The 22,176-nt window shown below is 43.1% G+C and overlaps 1 protein-coding gene across 9 annotated transcripts in view; it reads left to right on the forward strand.

Annotated features, from left to right (window-relative positions):
* Positions 1–22,176, forward strand: part of LOC140519813 (uridine-cytidine kinase-like 1) — a 76,581-nt gene that overhangs the window by 49,348 nt on the left and 5,057 nt on the right. For 6 of the 9 annotated variants that reach the window (XM_072633240.1, XM_072633241.1, XM_072633243.1 and 3 more), the window contains 9 exons: positions 5,967–6,154; positions 7,259–7,365; positions 8,676–8,846; positions 10,445–10,516; positions 11,154–11,343; positions 12,502–12,563; positions 17,705–17,724; positions 20,613–20,711; positions 21,961–22,054. In XM_072633240.1, coding sequence (XP_072489341.1) covers positions 5,967–6,154; positions 7,259–7,365; positions 8,676–8,846; positions 10,445–10,516; positions 11,154–11,343; positions 12,502–12,563; positions 17,705–17,724; positions 20,613–20,711; positions 21,961–22,054 — 1,003 coding nt within the window. Of the gene's footprint in view, positions 1–5,966; positions 6,155–7,258; positions 7,366–8,675; positions 8,847–10,444; positions 10,517–11,153; positions 11,344–12,501; positions 12,564–14,738; positions 14,756–17,704; positions 17,725–20,612; positions 20,712–21,960; positions 22,055–22,176 lie in introns of all 9 variants that reach the window. The other 3 variants (XM_072633242.1, XM_072633248.1, XM_072633246.1) reach the window with 2 other exon arrangements.

Raw genomic sequence — 22,176 nt, forward strand, 5'->3', positions numbered from 1 at the left:
TGAGGCAGTAATTGGGAAGACTTTGGACGAATCATTCACCACCCTGGATGAGGGAATTAAAGAAATGACATGACCAAGGTCACACAGCTAGAAAATAGTAGAACAAAGATTTGAACCCAGGGCCTCTTACTCCAAATCCAGTGTACACCCCATTGGTTATCAGGAATTACTCTACACTCTGTCTGTGTTTGTAAGCATTTAGAAAGGGAAAGGATGATCCCTAAAAAAGAACCATTAGGATGTCATCAAAAACAGGTTTCACCATACTCATCTCATTTCCTATTTTGATAAGATTACTAGACTTCATTTAGAGGCAGTCTTTTAGAGTGGTTAGAATGCTGTTTGATGTAAGGAAGACCTTGTTTCAATTTGTGCTTCCTGAGGTGGTGTGATTTGGAGGTAGGCCCTACCCCAGGTGTTGCCTACACTAAAAATCAAATTTCCACAGTGAGGGTAATAATAATAGGTAATATGTATATAGTTCTTTAAGGTTTCCAAAATTTCCTTCCCAACAACCCTGGAAAGTAGAGACTATTACTATCCCTATTTTATACATGAGGAAACAGGTAGGCAGAGGTTAAGTGACTTACCTAGGGTCACACAGCTAAGGAAGTATCTGAGGCAGGTTTTGCAGACTCCAGGCCCAATGCTACATCCACTATACTACCTAGCTACCTTAGACGAATGCTGTAGAGCAGAGGTAGGGAATCTTCAGCCTCAAGGCCACATGTGGCCCTGTAGGTTCCATAGTATAGCCCTTTGATTGAACCCAAACTTTGCAGAACAAATCCTTTTATTGGCCTTGAGGCCACAGGTTTCCCACCCCTTTTGTATATAGTCTTCCTGTATTTCAGCAAAACATTTGACAAAGTCAGTCTTTTCTTCCTTGTTGGCAAGATGGGAGAAGCATAGTCTAGATAATGATACAGTTAGGTTTGTTTGAAACTAGTGAATAATTAACTGAAAGCCATAAGTGGGTCTACATCACCTTGGAGAAGGAAGTTCTCTGGTGGAGTGTTGGTGCCATACTTTTACACATTTTTCTTTAGTGACTTGGATGAAGGCACAGATGGCATGATTATCAGATTTGTAGGTGGCACAAAGCTGGGGAGAATGGCTGGCACACCGGATCACAGTCAGACCTCAACAGGTTGGAACTATGGAGTAAAACTAATAAAAGATGAAATAAGTATAATTGTCAAATCCTACACTTGCAAAATCAATTGCACAGGTATAGGATGTGAAAGTTGTGACTGGACAAAAACTCATTGCAAAAGTTCTGGAGATCTCCATGGACTTTAACCTTAATATAAGTCACCATTATGACACGGAAACCCAAAGAAGTTAATGTGGTCCTTGGTGGCATTAATAACGTATCCAAAATGAAGGACCCTGTAAAGAGGTAAATCTTGCTGTATTCTGCCCTGGCTGTAGCACATCTAGATTGGATTATTTCTGGATTATTAGTTCTGGTTATTTGTTGTTTAACCATTTTCAATCAAGTCTACTTCATGATTCCTTTTGGAGTCTTTTTGTCAAAGAAACTAGAGTGGTTTGCCATTTTCTTCTCCAACTCACTTGACAGATGAGGGTACTGAGGCAAACAGCGTGACTTGCTCAGGGTCATACAGCTAGTAAATATCTGAGCCACCACATTTTAGATAGGACAGCTGAAAACCTGAGAGAGATCCAGATAATGAGAGATATGGAGATTACACTATGGCAGAATTACTTGAAGGAATTGAAGATATTTCATTTGAAGAAAAGGTTTAAGGGAAACATAAATTGTTGTTTAGATGTTTTCAGTCATGTCTGACTCTTTTTGACACCATTTGGGGTTTTCTTGGTAAAAATGTTGGAGTGGTTTGCCATTTCCTTCTGCTCACTTTCCAGATGAGGAAACTGAGGCAAACAGGATTAAGTGATTTGCCCAGGGTCACATATCTAGTAAGTGTCCAAGGCCAGATTTGAACTCAAGTCCTCCTGACTCTAGGCCCAACCCATACCTATTCACTCAATGGACATTTTCTCCTTCTAAGTGGATACATCAAAAGGCCTAGCCTAAAAAAGCCAAGGTCTCCCATTCCATCCTGGGTCATCTCCAGTCATCCTGATGAATATCTGGTCACCAGATTCAGATGGCTCAGGAGGAGAAGTGAGGCTGCTGACCTGCACAGCCCTTTGTCACTCCAAACAAAGTCAAGTGCAAGTCATGTCATTATTTCTCTGATGGTATGGTCTTCTTTGAAAATGAAGGATGAACACAACAACAAGGCCCACCCCAGCACTCTAGCCATTGTATCACCTAGAAGAAGAACTTGGAGTCATTGGTGTAAGCTTCAAAGGGATAGATTTTAGATATTTTTAAAAGCTTCCTTCCAATTAAATCAGGCTAAAAAGGAAATGGATGGCAAATTCCCTGTCACTGGAAGTCTTCAGATAGTTTGGATGATCATTAGTCAGGGCTGTTATAGAGAGGTTTCCTATTCCAGTATAGCTTGGGACCTCTGAGCTTCCTTATGGTTTTTTTGTTCTGTGATTTTGTGAAAGAAGATCCATTATTGACAAAGTGAGTGATACCACTTTGATTTAGTGAAGCACCCTTGGATATTGATGCTTCATAAAACCCCACTCCATAAAAATAAATAAGATAGCTACTGAGATATTGATGCCCTTTACCCCCATCATTTCTCAACATAATCCCATTCTCTTTCCCTCAATAAACCTTTATAACAAAGAAAAGCAGCTACACCAACCAATAAGCACAGTGACCTAACCTGTCTTCATAACTGCAGTAAAGATTTGGTGTGGGGTCATTCACCATATACTGATAGAGCCAACCTGCCTGTCTCCTTTGACAGGCCAGACTTTATTACTCATATTTGAAATACCTTCATTGTCATCCTTTGTCAAGAAGCTAAAATATGGATAATTTCTACAGATTTTGAGATGAAAAGGTTAATAATTTCTATGCTCTTAACATGCTAAGCAAACTCTTATGGAAATGGAGTTAACTATCCTCTTATCTGGAAAAGGTTCAACAAATTGAAATTAATCATTTATTGATTATGGGCCTATTATATGCAGAGCACTATGCAGTCCATAGGTTTGAGACATTTTTATCTCTCCATTAAAAAACTTAGCTGGAATATAATAGTTGTTTTCAACTATTTCAAGAATTGTCAAGTAGAATAAGGTTTAGCCTTGTTTGCTTGGCCTCAGAGGGCAGAATTAGGAACAATGGGTGGAAGCCATGAAGGGACAAATGCAGGGTCTAGGCAAGGAAAAATCTTCCTGACAATTAGAGCTATCCCAAAGTAGAGTCAGTTGCCTTGGGAGGTAATGGATTCTCTCTCACAGGTCTTCAAGGAAAAGTTCAGTGATCATCTGCCTCTTGTGTTGTGGAGAGGATTCTTGTTCAGGTGTGGAATTGTAGTAGATGACTTCTGAAATCCTGTCCAAGAGGGAGATTCTGTGATTCGGTATTCAGTAGAGTAATAGTCTATAACAATGGCTCATAGTTTCTAAGACTAAGATGGTGGCTTGCCCACGGCAAGTAAGTCTTTGATCAGTATTGCAAGTTACCCAGCTCATCAGCTCACTTCCATCCTGTGTCTCTCTTTCCCTTGCCCTTAACCCATTTAGGGGAAGAAATTTTATTTTTTTCTTCTTGTGTTTGGAAAATGGTGAAGTCAACAAGCTTGCTTTTTGGTTACAAAATATCTACTCTTCAATCATCTTTGCATCAGCACATCTTTGTTTGTGTCCCAGCCTCACACTGATGTCAGCCTTCCTTTGGGAATGGTGCTTGCCAGTTAATTGCTGCCTCAGAGGCACCAGAGGTTGAACAGACCAAAATATATTGGCTAATTGTTCTGATTTTGCTCATCCATTTTCTCTGTGATAGAATGGTTAGTTTTGTTTTTGTCTCTAAGGAGATGGGGCAGAGGGCTTTTCTCATCAGATATTATTGATGGATATTTTTAGTGCCACCTAGACTTTGAATCTAAATTTTCTATCTTGTCTCTTAGCTTTTAAACCTAACTCCAAGTATGTTTTAGGTGAATAGTAAGGTGTGATGACATCTCTGTTTTACTCACCGATTTCTGAGGAACCCAGACTCCCATCCTAGCCCACTATGTCTCTCCGTCTCATTTTTTGTCTGCTCTCAGCGTGGGCCTCTGGGAACACGGACATTTCAAAACAAGCAGCTTGGGCTGTCCCCAGGGTCCAGCTGAGCAGTCGTCCTTCAAAATCATAGCACTAGTACATCATCTCCTAGCTCGGAGGTCAGAGCCCTGTCCGCTCAGCCTGGAGAAGGACTACTTTCCTATGTTACATGACATTTACTACTCAAAGATGAGTCCCTAGAAGTTCAAAATAAAACTATTCTGTCTGTCACTGAATGAAGTATAGAAGGAAGAGCTAAGCAGATAGCCTCCTAGGGAGGGTGAAGGCCTGAAAAAGTCAAAGCTCTAATTCCAGTTGCAGGCAACTAAGATGATGAGGGGAGGGAGAAAAGGGGAACCTGAAGGGAACTTAATGTAGAGCCAATCTAACCCTCTTTATAGAGTCCTTTGTAGGTGGGTAGTGCTGTGGGGAAGGGAAGCCAGTGGGATGGAGGGAAGGGAGAAGGGTACTTGGTCCAGAGTGCCACGCCCAGTGGAAGTGCTTCATTCTCTCTGGGCCTGTGCTGTCCGGAGGGAGGGAGGGAAGGACAGGTGGACGTGCAGAACTGGTGTTACTCAAGCCCAGGCTGAATTGCTGATCGTTTTAATCTTCTGGCTTGTAGCTGTGCCTCTCTGACAAAGTCAGGAGGTCAGAGCTAGACTCAGACTTGTCCATCTCCAGGCAGCCAAGGCACTTCTGCTACATCCTTTTCCTTTTGGTGGCTTGTACTCAGGCTGCTTCACAAGCAGTTTCATTGTAGTCTGCTCTAAACAGACCCTAACACAGCCTTGGGAAGAAATGTCTCTGGGTCGTGAAAATAGTGGTGGTGACTTAGCTGGGACAAAGATGTTTATTCTGTGACTGTTACCATAATTTTCTTAATTGCATTTTTTGTAGTGGTCATCACATTACATGTTGCCCAGTGGCTAACAGAAGGCAAGCCAGCTGTTAAGACCAAGTTTGGCGAAGTCGGTGCTAGATAACTTTTCCTATAGCTGGAAGTGACTTCAGGAGAGATATTCATTCTCCTGCTCTCAAGTTGGCAGACTATTAACCTCATTTTGTAGATGGGGAAACTGAGGTCCAGAGAGTTTAAGTGACTAACCCAAGGTCACACTGCTAACCTGGTATTGAAAAGAGGGACTAAAACTTTTCTCCTCTGTTCTAACCTAGTCTATAGCAGAGGAAGTGAATGTGAGGAAGTCTTATCCATTGTGATTTCCCTTCCCATCCAGGAGCCTGTCTCCACCACTAGTCACTGTATATCTTTCTAGCAATCAGTATTGTATAATAGAAAGAGGTTTAGACTTAGAGTGGACCTGGGAAATCTCTCTGGGCCTCAGTTTCCTCATCTGTAAAATGAGGGAGTTAAATCGAATGACCTCAAAGGTGCTTCTTATCGTTATTAGATCTATGATTCTAAGATATTGCCTAATCTCTTTAGTTCCTGGATATAGTGCTATCTATTCTCACATCTCTAAACAGGGGCCTTAATTTCTCATTCCGTATAATTGTGAGCAAATCTATAACTCCCTATGACTCAGATTCTTTACCTAGAAAGTGAATTTACCCAAACTAGACTATTAAATAAGGTTGTAGGCAGGAAGAATGGTTAATAAAGGTTATTGGTATCTTTAAGGGTTAGAGAAATGCCAAATGAAATCCGATTGAATACAATTGACCTCTGTTTCTCAGAAACTTTTGCCAAGTATCAAAGTGTGGAAAGGAGACTTCCTCCCAGTCCTTTGCAGTGATTCTTCATCTGAATTCTCCTGTCTTTTTTTTCTTGATAACAGTAGTGCTGAGTCTCTAGACAGACTTCTTCCTCCTGTGGGCACAGGCCGATCACCACGGAAACGGACCACTAGCCAGTGTAAATCAGAGCCACCCCTGTTGCGGACCAGCAAAAGGACAATCTACACAGCCGGGCGGCCTCCCTGGTATAATGAACATGGGACACAGTCAAAGGAAGCTTTTGTCATTGGTAAGTCTCAAATGCTTCTGGCAGACTTAAAAAGTGGCCTTTGCTCTGGCCACGTGGTCATGGCCTGGAACTTTAAATGTGTGTTGGACCTGCATTCTGATTTGTTTGAGAGTTCTGTTTCATATAAGGATCACTATCTAGTCTTTAACAGAAGACCATCTTCTCTTTGGTTAACCCCCAAATGCCAAGAACCTCCCATGAGTGAGTCTATTCTCCAGCCCTGTTGGTAATAGGGTAGTCCTGTGGTATACTGAAGAAAAGAGTTGAGATCCTGTGATTGTTGAAAATCGGATCCAGTCTTAATTCCTGTTTATTTATTCATCCAAACAACATTGACTTTTTGCTCTCTGGTTTCAAAGTCCTTATGATATGGGAACCTTATTTCACTTCTGTTTGAGCTACCCTGAGAAATTGACGTCTTAGACTCGTTTTATGTTCAAGGGTAATAAAATGAAGTTATGCCACATCTCCTAAGAGCTGTGGCATTTTTTGGACATTGAACTAAGGGGTGAAGATTCAGTTAAAGAAATAAGGCTTGGGAATGGTTGAACAAGTTGTGGTATATGAATGTAATGGAATACTATTGTGTTATGAAAACAATGAACAGGAAGACTTCAGAGAGGTCTGGAAAGACTTATATGAACTGATGCTGAGTGAAAGGAGCAGAACCAGGAGAACTTTGTACACAGCAACAACCAGAGTGTGTGAGGAATCTTTCTGGTAGACTTAGTACTTCATTGCAATGGAAGGACTTAAAAAATTTCCAGTGGACTCTTGAGGCAAAATGCCTTCCACATCCAGAGGAAGAACTATGGAATTAAATCTCAGACAGAAGCAGAACATTTTCTTTTGTTTTGTTTTATGGTTTCTCCCATTCATTTTAATTCTTCTGTGCAATATGTATTTAATAGGAATGAATGTGTAGAACCTATAAAAAATTGTACACCATCTCAGTGAGTGAGTGGGAAATGAGGGGAAGGGAGGGAAAAAAAAAATCTAAGGTATATGGAAGTGATTGTCGAACACTGAAAACAAATAAAATAATTTAATTTAAAAAAAAATAAGACTCATTCCTTCCTTATCACCTACCCTTCTCCCTGACAGGCCTGGGCGGAGGTAGTGCCTCTGGGAAAACCACTGTGGCCAGAATGATTATTGAAGCTTTGGATGTCCCCTGGGTAGTCCTGCTGTCCATGGATTCCTTCTACAAGGTAAGCCGTGTACAACCCCATTAAATAGGCTCGAACTGATCAATCTGCTTTCTTGGTAAAGAATCAAACACATAGCGAGTTTGTGATTTACTTCTAGTTACATGATGTTGAGAAAAGAGTCAAGGCCTTGGGTTAACTAGAGAGAAAAGAATGACTGTTGCTATGTGTTTGGGAACTGAGGAGATAAGGTAACATCATCTGAAAAGATGTGGAGGCAGGGGATAGAAGAGAGTCTAGAAAGGAAACCATGTTAAACTGTGTTCTCTCATTTTGTTGGGTTTTCTGAGCACTTCATTTGTATATTTGATTTGTATTTCTACTGATTTCTCTCCATTCCAAGTCAGTTACAACTCTCTAAATGTCTAGCTTTGTAGTTTTCTCCATGGACTGCTCTGATTTCTTAGAGGCTCCATCCCCCTTTCTGTGACTTCCCACTGTTCCACTCTAGGAAGCCTGTTTCATAGTGTCACTTTGCCATGTGCTTATAGTGCACACTTGCATGTATCTTTGTCTGGACTCACACACAACTGTGGCTGATTGCTGTGGGCAGTAAGGTGACCATATTAGCCAAGTGTAGTTGTCAGATAGGTACATGCCCTCAGCCTGCTGTGATGAGAGACCTCTACCTCTGCTCAGGAGGGGCAGAGGGGCCTCTCAGTCTTGGAGAGTATAAACAGCAGGCTTAATATATCAGTCTTACTCTGCTTGCCCTCTCAGGAATGATGGGCACTGGCCCAGTCTCCTCATTTGCTTCCTGGCAAGATTCTTTGCCCAGGGGTGGATTATGCCTGCTCTCCCCCTGCCCTGCACTAACCAAGTAAACAGCTAATAGAAGATGCCTTTCTTGGGAGACTTGGGCTTACTGCTCAATCTTTCATTAGAAAGAAGGGCATCTAGGTGATACAATGGATAGAATGCTAGACGTGGTGTCAGGAAGACCTGAGTTTGAATCCTGCCTTAGCTCCTAGCAGTATGACTTTGGGCAAGTCACTTAATGTCTCTTTGCCTCAGTTTCCTCATCTGTAAAGTGTGGCTAATAATAACACCTATCTCTTAGGGTTGTTGTGAGGATCAAGTAAGATAATTATAAAGCACAATGCCTGGTACCCAGTAAGTGTTGTTATTATTATCCTTATAATGTCCTATGAAAAGACCTTTCAAATACTTTTCCCTCTTCCTCAGCCGAAGCCCTAAATAAAGGGTTTTTTCCACAATATCTGATTTGTCTCCTGAGAGAAGTCACCCAAGTGTGCCGAGGGCAGAGATTCATCCTCCCTCCTCAGTTTTAACCCTGGGCTTCTCTGTGACAGGTGCTTACCAAGCAGCAGCAGGAACAGGCAGCCAACAATGACTTCAATTTCGACCACCCTGATGCCTTTGATTTTGATCTCATCGTTTGTACCCTCAAGAAACTGAAACAGGGGAAGAGCGTGAAGATTCCCATCTATGACTTTACCACACACAGCCGGAAAAAAGACTGGGTATAGTTGGCATTGGGGCCCAGAGGCTGCTGAAGAAGATGTCAGAGTTTCCCAACTCCATTTACACTCTTGACATTAATGTAGCCTTTCCTGACTTGTCTGAGGTCCTGTGTGCTGCAAGAAGAAAAGGGTGGGGGGAGTAAAGTATGTTGTGGGGAGTCGTTGAATCTCCCTTAGACACTGTCTCACTTCTCTCCAAGCACTTCTCAGTGTTACTTAGTGACCTCTGGGTACCTCTCTGTACCTCATGCACTGAAACCATTTAAAAACACCATACCACTGTCAGATTCCACATGAGGGTCTTGGGCTACAGGACTGTCTAGAGAGCTTTGTTGGTTATTTCTACTTCCAGTTCTGCCTGAGACTTTAGCAGAGCTCTGGATTAAGGAAGTACATTCTTGTTTGTGAAACAGCCAGTCCTATTTTTCTGAGAGAAAAATAAGTCTTTGTGGAATAGGAAGATGTTCCCCTTGCTATCTTAGACCTCATCATCTCCAAAAGTCACAGGTGCTGTAGGAGAGACTCCTGCTCAGGCACAGGTTTAAGGGCAGATTTAATCTTGGTCCAGGAAAGAAGCTCCTGTCAGGTGTAGCTGTCCAAGGTGGGGGTAGGAATAGAATGGATCACTTTAGGAAATGCCTGGTTCCTCCTCACTGAAAGTTTTCAAGTGGAAGCTAGTTGGTTCCTTCTGGGGGAATTGTAGGAGATTCCTGTTCAGTGACAAATTATACAGGATGGTCCTCTGTAGTCCTTTCTGACTCAGACTCTGTTAAAGACTTTAGAGGATAGGAGGTGGAACTGAGGCAGGTTTAAGGATCAGGCTAATTCCTGCAGTGGTGTTTTTGTCAAAGACATAACAGGATTTCCCGAGAATCTGTGTGTTATTATTAATAACTCTGGGGGAGTAGAGTCCCCTGTATGGTACAGCTGTGTAGGATCCTGGACCTAGAGCTCAGGAGCAAGGATAGGATCCTTCCTAAGAACAGATAGAATTGCCAAGGATTAACAGGGCACCTTGTCTAAGATCTGAAATGAAATAGGCAGACGTCCTTTGGAATTCCTGGAGGGAGAGCTGATCATGGCCACATAAGACCTTTTTCCTCTGGCAGGAGAGCTTATGGCATAAACTTCCTGTTGTCGATGTGCCAGTGAAGCAAGGGATGCACTCTCTGATTCTTGGTGCTTCCATCTAACCCCCACTCCCTGGTCATGTTTGGCATTCTTGCTCATTTCAGACAGAAAGCAGTATATTTCCCTAACGCCCTTCTTGAGAACTGTTTCACCATAGCCAAATGAACCTAGTTGCCTTGTGAACTTTTTTGGGGGGAGGATTAGAACAGAACATCAGTCACAGCTGGGTTCCCCAAACCTCTGCCCAGTAGTTCTGCCTCCTACTTGTTTCAGGGCCCCAGAAAGAAATGGGTTAGATAGTTGTTGCATGGACTTAACCAGCATTTTGATTTGCCTTTTCAGTGAATTTGATGATTGAGAGCCTTCACCTAGGGTGCTGGCAGTGGTGTTCTTCTTTTTATTTTCTTTTTGGCTTCTTCCTGTAGCTGATGGAGAAATTCTCAGACAGGTTTGTGATTATCTTGCAGAAAACTCTGTATGGGGCCAATGTGATCATCTTTGAGGGAATCATGGCGTTTGCAGACAAGCAGCTCTTGGAGGTGAGTGTGAGGTGGGCATCAGTCTGGAAAACAGGTGTAGGGTTCTCATACCCTGGGGTCAAGTAGCTGAGAGCCTTCGGTGTCTATGGAGGAGGGTGAGGAGAGTTACCTGAGAGCTTTCTATAGGAAGCTCAAGCAAGGCATCAGTCTTCATGGAAAGTGGCCAGCGCCCATCTGTATGACTGCTCTGACAGTCAGGCGAGCCAGAAGGATTTTGATGAGGTAGTTTGTGAAGGAGCTTTTCTAAGGACCTGCTTTCAGGCTGTAGCACTAATATCATGCAGAGAAGTAAATGGGAGGTTCCACTACAGTCAGGGGGTATGACTCATAGATAGAAAGTAAGGGGGAAATGAAGCTTTGGGGTACTCCCATCCTCTTCTGAGAGTGACTTCTAGGATTGCTAACATCAGCACTTGTAAGGCTAACTTTTGCTACCCGAGATGAGCGTTGGAAGAACTTGCCTTAGGAATGCCCAGGGCCTTCTGACCTGCAATACCAGGTCATTCTATTAGTGATTAACCTTGTTGGACCAGAAAGAATGAATTCTCGGTCATTGTTCATACATAGCTATGTTTATACGGCCACTCTGAGTGGGCAGTCCCAGTGAGCTATCCCTCAGGAAAGTCTCTTGCTTTAGCTCTTAGATATGAAGATCTTTGTGGACACAGACTCGGACATCCGCCTAGTGCGACGGCTTCGAAGAGATATCAGTGAGAGGGGCCGGGACATTGAGGGGGTCATCAAGCAGTACAACAAGTTTGTCAAACCAGCCTTTGACCAGTACATCCAGCCCACGATGAGGCTTGCAGACATTGTGGTTCCCCGAGGTGAGCCAGTTCAAATGCAAGGTGGGGTGTGGGTTGGAAGAAAGAAGTTAGTGCATCCCCAGCATGCCCCAAAGATTAGGGAAGGACTGTGGCTGCTATGGAAACTATTTCTGGTGTTCCGCCATTGGGCTACTTGCTTATAATCTCAGCCCTTCCTCTCCTCATTTCTTTCTGATCAGGAATCATTCTCCTACTCTGTACCACTTGCCTCCTACTTGTGCTCCTGAGAGAGTAGCAATTGAGTCTATCATATATGCCAAGCTTCCCTGTCCTTCTGCTTTTTCCTTTGTCTGTCTGTACAAAGTGCTATAGTAGCTCTAGATTCCAGGACTTATCTCATTCATATCTCCCAGCCCTCTGGCAACTCTTCTCTCATCTCCTCTCCCTCTTCTTGGACTTTTATTTGGGCCATCTGTTCCAAGTGCCTTCTTATGGAAGAGTAATTGTTCAGTGGTTAATTTTTTTATTGATCAGATGAATGGTAGGTGATTGCATTCTCAATTATCTTGCTGCCTCTATGTATGAAAAACATCCCTGTCCCCTTTTGAAGGATGTGTCATTCAAATCCCTGTAGAGAAATTCCAGTTGCCACATTGTTTGCCCTTAAAGTAGAAGACAGAAGATTGAGAAGGATAGCCACTAGTGCTTTCTTCAACTAGAAACCATGGTTCATGTACCTCTTCTCAGTGGAACTGTGCAGTTGCCTGACTCTCTGCTGGCTGCTGTGGTCCTTCTGGGACTCACACAAGGTCAGAAGTTAGTTGTGTTATTTCCAGGTGCTTTATTTAGGTAAGGAAGAGGAGAGTGAATGACAGAGCAGGGAGCCCTTGTTCTTTTTTTAAGTAGAAATTACCTCAGTCATTTTAGCCAGGCAGTCCCTTTCATCCCAGAGCTAGAGCAATAGAAACCTCCAATTAGCAGCTAGTAAAACTTTTTGAATTTGCATAGTCATTGCCCAAGAATCATTTCTGCTTGATACCTCCCCCCACCTCAAAAGAAACTGTTTCTTGCAGTCATTTCAGCAGCAGATGGGAAATGAGTGGTGAGGGAGGGTAGGGAGGTAATAAAAGTTTTTCTCTGAAAAGATTTCTAGTCCCTGTGCTTAAAAATACTTTGTAACTAAGCATACCTCTTTTTTTTTTCCTCTTGACCCCAAAGGGAGTGGAAATACCGTGGCCATTGATCTGATTGTTCAGCATGTCCACAGCCAGCTGGAAGAGGTAAGTTCTGAGTAAGCCAAATGGGTCAAGAGAAGGCACTCGGTTAAAAACAGAGGCTTGAGCCTTGGGCATGGTGAGCTGCCTCATCCATTGTTTCAGACCTGTATGAGGGTGGAATCCTGGCCCCTTCTTTGCCCCCATCCCATCTCCACAGTTGTCTTCCTCACTTCTCATAGCCTGAGAATTGTACCTTTCCTCCATTCTGTGTGGAAATGGAGGGAATGCAAGGGCAGAGCCAGGTCTTCACTACCTTCTCTCCAACTTCTTCACCTTATGTGCCATCATGTTATCAAGGTGTACCAAGAAGATCTTGGTTCTGCTGGATTTGCCGTTTGTTTATTTTCACTGTCCAGGTCCTAAAACAATAGATGAACCTTCCAAAAAACTTGAGCATCATGGTTCTCCCTACACCCACGGTTCCCTGTCTCTGGCGTGTTAGGTGCTCAAAGGTATGCTCTGCTCATGAGGATCTGTGCCTCCCAAAGATAGTGGAGAGTGACTTGACTTCTTCATAAGTTGAGAAAAATAACATCTCCCAGAATTTGCTTATTTTTATATCATTATTTTATCATGTTAAGTAAATGTTATTCAAAGAAAACCCCAATTTTAAAAAATCTTCTCAAGAATGAATGGGAGGTACTTTTTTTTGTCTATTAATTCTTTGTACTAGATGGAGCATTTTGTGAACCCTCTGAAACTATATCCTGGCTAATAATACGGTAACATAGTTTTCTGGTTATACCTGCCTACTGGCACACAAATGTCTCATCTCTGTGATTAGTAATTTTGGTTGCTCAGAGAAATGGGGCTAAAAGAGTATTTCTTTCTGGGCCCCAAAGCTATCTGGACCTTTAATAATCCTGTACATATATCATATTGAGTCATTATCATGATCACTGACGCAGACATATAGCATTTTAAGATTGGCAAAGCCCTTTACATACATTTTCTCATTTGATTCTCCCAACATCCCTATGAGGTAAGTATTACAGTTATTATCATCTTCACCTTTTAGATGAGGAGACTGAAGCCCAGAAAGAGAAAGTGTTTTGTTCCTGGCCACATGGCTAGTAAATGTCAGAGGCAGGACCTGAAGAGAGATCTTGGTAGTCTCTCCTGACTGAATGGAGGCCATTCTTTCCACTGTGCCACACTGCCTCCAAGGTCTTCCATGTTCACGTAGTCCATCCCTTTGTTTATTACCAGGCTTCACTTAAATTTTAGTCATGGTGGGTGTCCATTGTTCTAGAATCTGTGGAAAAGGTTACTGACGTCTTTGAGGTGCCTGTTTTAATGTGAACATCTGCCAGATCTATCCTCACTTTTCCCCCTCCCCACTTCCTCTTCACCTGCCTAAATGATCCTAGATCCTTAGTGTCAAATTAATAAAATTTAACATTAAATTTAGGGAATTCCAAACAGTCACTTCAGAGTCTTCCAAGCATACTGGGACCAGGCCATCCACAAGTAACCACATGAGAGTAATTTTACTGGATTTCTTCATGCCTTTTGATGCATTCTTTCTACCTTGAGGTTATTACCTTGAGGTTATTTGTAGCACAAACATTTTCTGAGCTAGCCACCATAGTTTGCACCCTCAGCAATGGATGATGGGAGTCGCTTTGTGCTTTGTACTAAACAGTGAGTTATGTTTTGCCTCGTAGAATTGACCCCTCCCTGTGTTCAGGGTTGACTAGATTCTGAGATAGGTTCCCTGGCTGCCCACAAGCAGTTGCAGGACATTGTGTTAGACCTTTGCTGCTTCTGGAGAAATCAGAGTCATCTCCTAGCCTGAGTCCTGCTGTCTCATCAGAAGACATGTAACAGGGCAGGAGAAACTAGAACTGGGAGGTCTGGATGCCCAGGCTGTTCACTTGGTGACACAGGACAGAAAAGGTCTCCACCCAGCCAGTAGCCAACTCTCCCTTTCCACTCATGCTAGACAGATGGTTCCCAGTCCCTAAAATTTGCCTCCCCTTAGCTATGCTTTTGCAGTATGGACCAAAAAAGCCCAAACCTTCATAATTGGGAAAAGTTATATATGAGTGATGTAATGAAGGTGGAGTGACATTCAGTTGTGTTTTTCTCTGTGTTTGAAAAGCAAAATAATGCCTATGTTGCTATTAATGATGTGTAACCCCAATTGCATTTTGTCTTTCTGTGTTGCTGCCACAGCGTGAACTCAGCGTCAGGTAAGAATTTTAATGTTGTCCTGTCTGCAACAAGTGAGGCATTTCCAATACCTTGGCTTGAGCTGTTAGGGAAGGCCAACATAATCGAGATCTGTCTCTGAATGAGCCAGATTTTCCTGGTTGATGTTATTCTTTGATAGAATCATCTAGTGGTCAGGTCTCTGAGCGTCCAGTCCAGGCATCTGAATTCACAGAGGAAGAAACAGAAGGTCAGGAAGGGAACATGATTTGCTCATGGCTGCCCAGTGAGCCATTGACTGAGCGAGGCCTGGGATTCAGGGCTCCTGGCTCCCATGCTGCCATTATTCTCTGACATGTCTACCAGCTTCTAAAGGCTCAGTTGGGGATGAGCTCTCAGCTTTTCAAAGAGCCAAGCAGATTTTTGTTTGTTTGGGTTTTTCCCACATGTGTGGATTTGGTCCTTTGGAGTTGGAGCACAAGCTCATGCTTTGTTTTTAAAAAGTCAGTTGTGCACATGAGAAAAAGGACAAATTGGAATTTTCCCCTTCTGGATCCTGTTACATTGGCAGAATATACATTTTGCTCTCAAAGATTGTGAACATGAGGTGTCTCTCTTCAGGAGCTCTGAGCTGTCTCCTTTTTAGAAAATTTTGGCTGTTTCATGGCAGAGCTTTGAGGATTGAAGCCTGATTTCAGAGCTAAGACATTTTTAAGAGTAAAAGTAATTTTTTTCAAGCTTTATGAAAAAAAAAATAATGAATTTCTTGTAATTCTTTTTTGTAGCAAATACTTGAAGTTAAAATAAATTACTGGCCTGCAACTCCTTCCCCACTTACTGTGATAGACTCTCTCTATTAGGACTGACTGTCTGTCACAGATCCAAGGGAAGAGTAGCCAGATGGGGACCAAACAGATACGGTGAACCTACTTGCATCCCCACTAGCTCTTTCTTAGCCAACCCAAAGAATTAAACCATAGCCCAGATAGCAGAGCATACTGGGCAGTAGAGTTCCTGAAGATCTCAGAGAAAGGACCAACCTGCCCTGTTCACATACCCCCATTTGGAGCTGGTTCCTTAGCTATCTGTGGAATATGTCTCATAGACCTCCTGGAGAAAATCTCATTAGTGAATTTAAACTGAAGCTCTGTGTTTAAGCAACAATAACAGCAAATAGAAAAGGCTTGGGTCAATTATTGCTGAAACAAACAAAGCGCTGAGGGGCATCTGTTCTCATTGACTATCCCCCAGGGCCACTTGTTTTCCTGAAAAACGCAGTTGTAAGTGGAGAAATAGTTATCATTTCAGAATCACTGGGGATGTTCACCTTGGGAGTGTCCATTTCTGGGAGTGTACTTTCTCTGCACAACTGGAGAAAGCTTTAAGACTTTGGAATACATTTAGAATTCAAATCTTGAAATTAGCTTGGAACTCGATCATGCTGCCCCACAGTTTATAGCAGCAAAAGCCCATTACTGTGAAAGGTGTGTGCTAAGATAACTGATAGCCGTATTGCCCCTTACTTTCATAGTTACAATCTTAGCATTTATTTTGATCTAGAAAATGCACTGATTTAGTGTCTCAGTAGTTATAGAACTCACAGTCCTCAAGTTTGCAGTCCAAAGCATAATCCTCCTTAGAGGGGAGCCATGTTTTAGATATCAAAATCCACACTGATGGTATAGTTTAGTGATGGAAATGTCAGCCATAAGAGCCACTTTGTATTTGAAATGCCTCTCGCATGTTTTATCCTTGTTTCATCTGCTTAGCTTTGCCTCTGGTCTGCTTCCTGTAAAACTGCACAGTGCCTTTATGAGGCATTTTCTGAGAATTGGTCACCTCTCAGATTTTATTTTATTTGTTCTTTGTTTCCTTTTGAAGTTTTTGTTCTGCAAAAGAAAAAAAAAATGAAAATAGTTTCCAAGGTTTCAACTTTTAGAGAGCGCCTGAGAACAGCCTGCTGAATTTTCCATTCATTGGTCAGCCACCAGGAAGTGGTGGCAGGAGGCCCCAAGTACCTTCTTCAGACACAGGAAATATGATTATTGTACTTTGGAGAAGTTCCTTCCAGGGCCCCTTGCAGACACATTACCAGGCTGAGGCATCAGTGGACAGTCTGCAGGGACATAGGACTCATGATCTGGACTATAGAATTTCCTAGCTTCTCTCACTTTCAATGAATGGATTAGGAATGTGCTCCTCTCTCTCCCTTCTTCTGTGTACCATCTTGTTTATTAGTTCATCGAAGCTCTGATCTTGTCATCTGTAGAAACATCTCGCTCCTCTATCCTCACACAAGTATCCTCTCTCCTCTACCATGCTTCCTACCTCCATCTTTCTTGTTAAAATATGGCCAAAGTAACAGAAGAATTCAGTGTATTGACAAATCTGGGGTCACTTTGCCATGTGTCAGAGCATAATGATTGGGAAACAGTGAGGTCAGAAGTAGCCCAATCTCTGCTCCATCTTTAGATGGGGAAGGCCTGGGATGGGTGGGATGGTCTGTAGAAGCTGACTTTGCTTGGGTAAACATCTATCTGGTGACCCTGAAGAGTGTCCTTATTACTCCATGACCTTCATTGTCTGTCTTTGTACACATGGAAGCCAACGACAGGCTAACTCCTAAATCCAGTATACCTCTGGGTTTTCCTCTTGTCTGAGATCTGACACTTAGCTTAGACTTGCGGCACCTGGACTTTGGAAGATCCCTGGATTCTGTGGCTTCTTGGGACTCTGTAGCAGTTCAGCCTAAAGTGCAGCCCATTAAGGAAGTAAACAAAGGCTGATCTGGTGAAACCAAGACAGGGGCCTCTGTAAGGACCTGGGCCATGTGACCAGCAGCGTAAACCCCTCCTGGGAGTGACCCCTAAGGCCTTAACTAAATAGTTTTCTTTTTGTTCTCTTGTTGTTGTTGTTATTGTTTTTGAATGAACTCTATGTGTTTCCTGCCTTGTTCCTTCCCTGAACATAATCTTCAATCTGGTGAACAGAGGAAGCTTCGCTGGGATATGTGAGGAAAAAGTTGCACTCTTTTGATTCTGATACTAATTGTGTTAGCTTGGTAGTTGGGGCCACCATCCCTCTCCTCTCCTTGACTGGGTTCATTTGCATGTGGGGTTTCGTGTGTGCGTGTGCTTATGCATGGGCACAGGACCCACGTTAGGACACTGAGGGCATACTCCCGGGAACAGTCTGCAGCACCTTCTCCAGGATCTTTTTTTTTTTTTAAGATGCTATGCAGGCAAACAACCTAGGACCTGAGCCAGGAGCCAGATAGGACTCTACTGATTATTCCCATACTTCCATCACCACTGTTTGTTTGTATAGAAGCCCACAACAGCTCACATGATGGGATTGCCAGCTGTGCCCAGCCATGCTATCTAACATTTCCATCCTAGCATGGGGCAGTAGGTGAGCCTGGTTGTTCTTGCCAACATCAGCCTATCAGATAGGACACGGTTTTGAACTATAGGAGCCCCTGAATCATCTGAGTGCTTATAGTTCTTTTTGGAAAACACGATGGCAGTTTGATTTGTTTGGAAAAGGGATGAACTCACCAGCCTGTGTAGACAGAGAAGGGAAGGGCTGCTCTCTATGATTAGAGGCAGTTAGAGCACCTCTGACAGACCTACCATCACCACTTCCCCAGTGCCACATCTCTTGTTCAGATGCGTCCTCTCTGCCATTCTTTTTCCAAAGATGAGGGGACGTGAATTGTGATTCATTCCCAAGAGAAGTGTGTGCAGACACTGCTGAATTTGATCCCAGAGAAGTAATTAGATCAAAAACTGAACAACAAAATCGTCCCTGATGTTTTCAGAATCAGGAACAAGACTGTTTTGTCTCTTTGAGGTTTAAGTCTCCCCATCCCATGCTTGCTTGGTCCCAGGTTGTGATGACACCTTCTGCCTGTGATAGTCTAGGCAGGTCACTAACCTCTGCAGGGTAGGGTTTTTTTAGTGTTTAGTTTTTTTTTTTTTTTTTTTTTTTTTGCTATCTGTCATTCAGTTGTTTTTTGTTTGTTTTTTTAATGAGGGTATGAAATATAGGTTCCTGTCTTCCTGGTTAGTACCTCAACTCATCTGGCCCTTTCTAGCCTTGACCTGTTGCTGCTTTGGTCCTTTTGGCTTCAGGAAACTTCTGGGCCAAATCAAAGCAGCTTTGTTCAAGAAGCTAAGACTTCTAAGTCTGTGATTAATCATTTCTGTTTGAGCCCGAAGGAGGAGAGTGTTAAAGAAACCTGCTTCTTGGGCGGAGAGGGAGGCCGTTCAGAGAGGGCAGAAAAAGCTGCTATATTTTTCACAAACCAAGTTCAACTTACTTCCTGGCCCACTGAGGTGTTTTCTCTGTTTCATAATAAATTTTCTAGGAGACTGAAGCTCTCACAAGCCTTTTTGGGAGACATGACACTGTCAGAGTTGACCAGCTTTGTCATTTGGATCAGCCCTGCTTAGTGGAGAATGTGCCATTGAGAGCAGACTGTTTCCTGGTCTTTATGATACACGTTTATCTCCTGTTCTTCTCCCCTTTCCCCCTTCCCCCACCATTCATTACTGCTCAGTTTTTACTATTTGACCATTTTTCCTGCCTGCTCCAGGAACAACTTCTAAATTCTTGCCTTTTGGCCTCCATGAAGGGATTATTTTCAGACTTAGAGCTGATTCACTGTCACTTTCTCCCCCTCATGAGGGCTTCCTCACCTAGAAAGCAGATACAGACATGCTTATATTTGAGCAGAGCTCAGGAAAGAGATAACTTTAATCCCATGGATTAGTCAAATAAAAGGCAGAGATGCTCCATAGCATGGTGAGATTGTCGGAAAGCCTTAGAGGGGCTGCCTGTCAGAGGGGTTTTATTGTCAAATACTAAACGCTATTGTGATTTGCATCTGCTTCGCCAAGAAGGGTGAGATTGGTATGTCCAAGTTGGATGTTCCCACCGTCTCCCCTCGTTGCTTCTTGCCTAATGATTTGCTGCTTGATGATTGGCTTGTGTGTTCATTAACCCCAACCCCTTGGCCTCGGTGTCTCTCCCAGTGTATAGCAGGTAGCTGGGGCTCTGCTTATTGTATCTGGTGAGTACTTGGTCTTCCCTTCCCATGGGGCTCCAGAGAAAGGAAATGGTATCAATCTCTGCCACATGAGAGCCTGATATAGATCAGATAGCAGCACAACACTCCCTGTGTGGACTTGGAATGACAGGACCTTCAGTCCTCTCTGAAAGATAAGCCCTGCTCTAGAGGGTTTGAGGATGCATTTTCTATGGATTTGGCCTTTAATGAATACTCTTGGCTACATTGCTTTTTCTGAATGGAAATGGACCGAGTAGCCAGTGTAAATGGCCTTTGCCCACTGGACTTTCTGTCCTTCAAGCTTAATAAGTGTTTCACAACTTTCAGGGTTGTGTGTCAGAATGTAGCTGCCCCATTCCAGTCTGCAGTGAAGTTGGAGATTTTGACTCTGTTAGCATCTAAGGTTATAGTCCCGAGGCCCCTCAATTTCCAGCTGAGACATATGCCTTCCCTGCTACCTCCAAAGGAACATGCTCATAGTTTCTATTTCTAACCTGTCATGTTTCTAACTAATTCGTGTTCAGATGACTGGGTTTCAACATGGGGCCAGAAAGTCTTAGATAGTTCTAATGAAATCATTTGGGTGAAAGAAGGCTTACTCGCTTCCTGGCCTACAAGAGTCAGCTTTCATGTGTATTATATCCCCATACACCACATACCCTTACTGCCTCTGCTGCATCACCCTAGAAGGACCGATCAAGTCTTTATGACTGGGGTGAATAATTTGGGAACAGTTTCCCTCTTGTCCTTTCTTGTGGCTTTGTGATGATGTGGTTTGCCTCTCCTTTGATGGACCTTCGTGACCATTTTTTTCTCTTGATTTCTAGGGCAGCATTGGCCTCAGCCCACCAGTGCCACCCTCTCCCCAGGACCCTTAGTGTACTGAAGAGCACCCCCCAAGTGAGGGGGATGCACACCATCATCAGGTATTCAGGAATAGCTGGTATGATTCCTGGGATAGAACTGTTCCCTTGATCACCTTGAGGTCTTCATCTCTAAGATGCTACCCAAACAATATAGGGCACGTCAGCACCAATTTATGGTATTTGTTGAATTAGGTGACTTTCAAAGCCACAGCCTTTATTCTAGAGCTTTCTCACTTTCTCACTTTCAAGCAGTCTAATCCCTTGGCTTGAGTGAAGTTGTATCTAGTTTTACTGTGAGTACAGAGCTTTTGGGGTTTTTTGTGGGGCCTCCCCCCAGGGCATTTCTTCTAAAATATTCAGAAGCAGATTTCAATTTGATGTGATAGAAAGACTTGTGAATAATTAGATCTTCCTTGAAGTGGAGTCCACTGTAAAATCTTTAGACAGTAACCATCTGTCAGAGACTTGCTTCAATTCAACAAACATGTATTAATTATTTACTGTGTACAAAGCCCTGATTTAAGTGCTGAATCTTCAAAGACAAGACAAGAAGGGAAACAATCTCCGCCCTAAAGAGCATGCGTTCTTCTGGGGAGAAGGGGATACTCGTATAAACAAGTATGTTCAGAGTAGTGTAATGTTTCCAAAGGGAAAGAGTGACAGTGACTGGGGACTCAAGAAAGGCCTTGTGTAAGATTTGGCACTGAAGACGTGCTTTCAAGGAAACTATGGTTCCTGCAAGATGAAGGGGGTGGGGTGGGGAGATTGCATTCTAAACTGGGGACAGGAGTCACACAAAGGCATGGAGGAGAGATGGTCAGTTTGAAACTGAGAGTGCAGGAATCATGGGAGTAATATGAAATAAAACTGGAATTTGCTTCTTGAGAGGATATGTGTTGGACTGGATGGTCTCTGATGTTCCAGCTCTGAGTTTCTCTGACACTGGCTAGACTAGAACCATCCTGTATCCTTCAGAGGCCAGTCCTAACTGTACTTATGTCAGATCCTTCCTGCCTGCAGTGGAATTTGTCTCTGCCCCCTCTCCAGCCTAGTAACTGGACATTACCCCAACACCACCAGGAAACGTTCCAGGAGATAAGGCTCTGAAGTGGATGTAGGTCCTGAGCTGGTCTGACTACTGGACAGTATATTCAGTAGCTATTTGTCAGTGTTCATTTAAATTTAACATTTATTAACTTCCTATTCTATGCTTATGTTAGCTCCTGTCCCTGGGTCAGAAGTGATGCCATTTGCCCTCTCTTTCCTGCCCCTACTCCTTCCTAAACTTAACCTGTGTTTTCTTCTCCAGGGATAAGGAGACCAGTCGGGATGAGTTTATATTCTATTCAAAGCGACTTATGAGGCTTCTCATTGAACATGCTCTCTCCTTCCTGCCCTTTCAGGTGAGGAGCCCTTGTGCTCCAGGGTTTGGGTTTGATGGGAAGAAACCCAGAGGCTGGAACTCGGCAAGTAATGGAGGCTTGGCTGAGAGTTCCCATGTACTGCAGCACAAACTCAAGAACAC

The sequence above is a fragment of the Notamacropus eugenii genome, chromosome 1 (genome assembly GCF_028372415.1).
Source record: "Notamacropus eugenii isolate mMacEug1 chromosome 1, mMacEug1.pri_v2, whole genome shotgun sequence".
Classification (NCBI taxonomy): Eukaryota; Metazoa; Chordata; class Mammalia; order Diprotodontia; family Macropodidae; genus Notamacropus; species Notamacropus eugenii.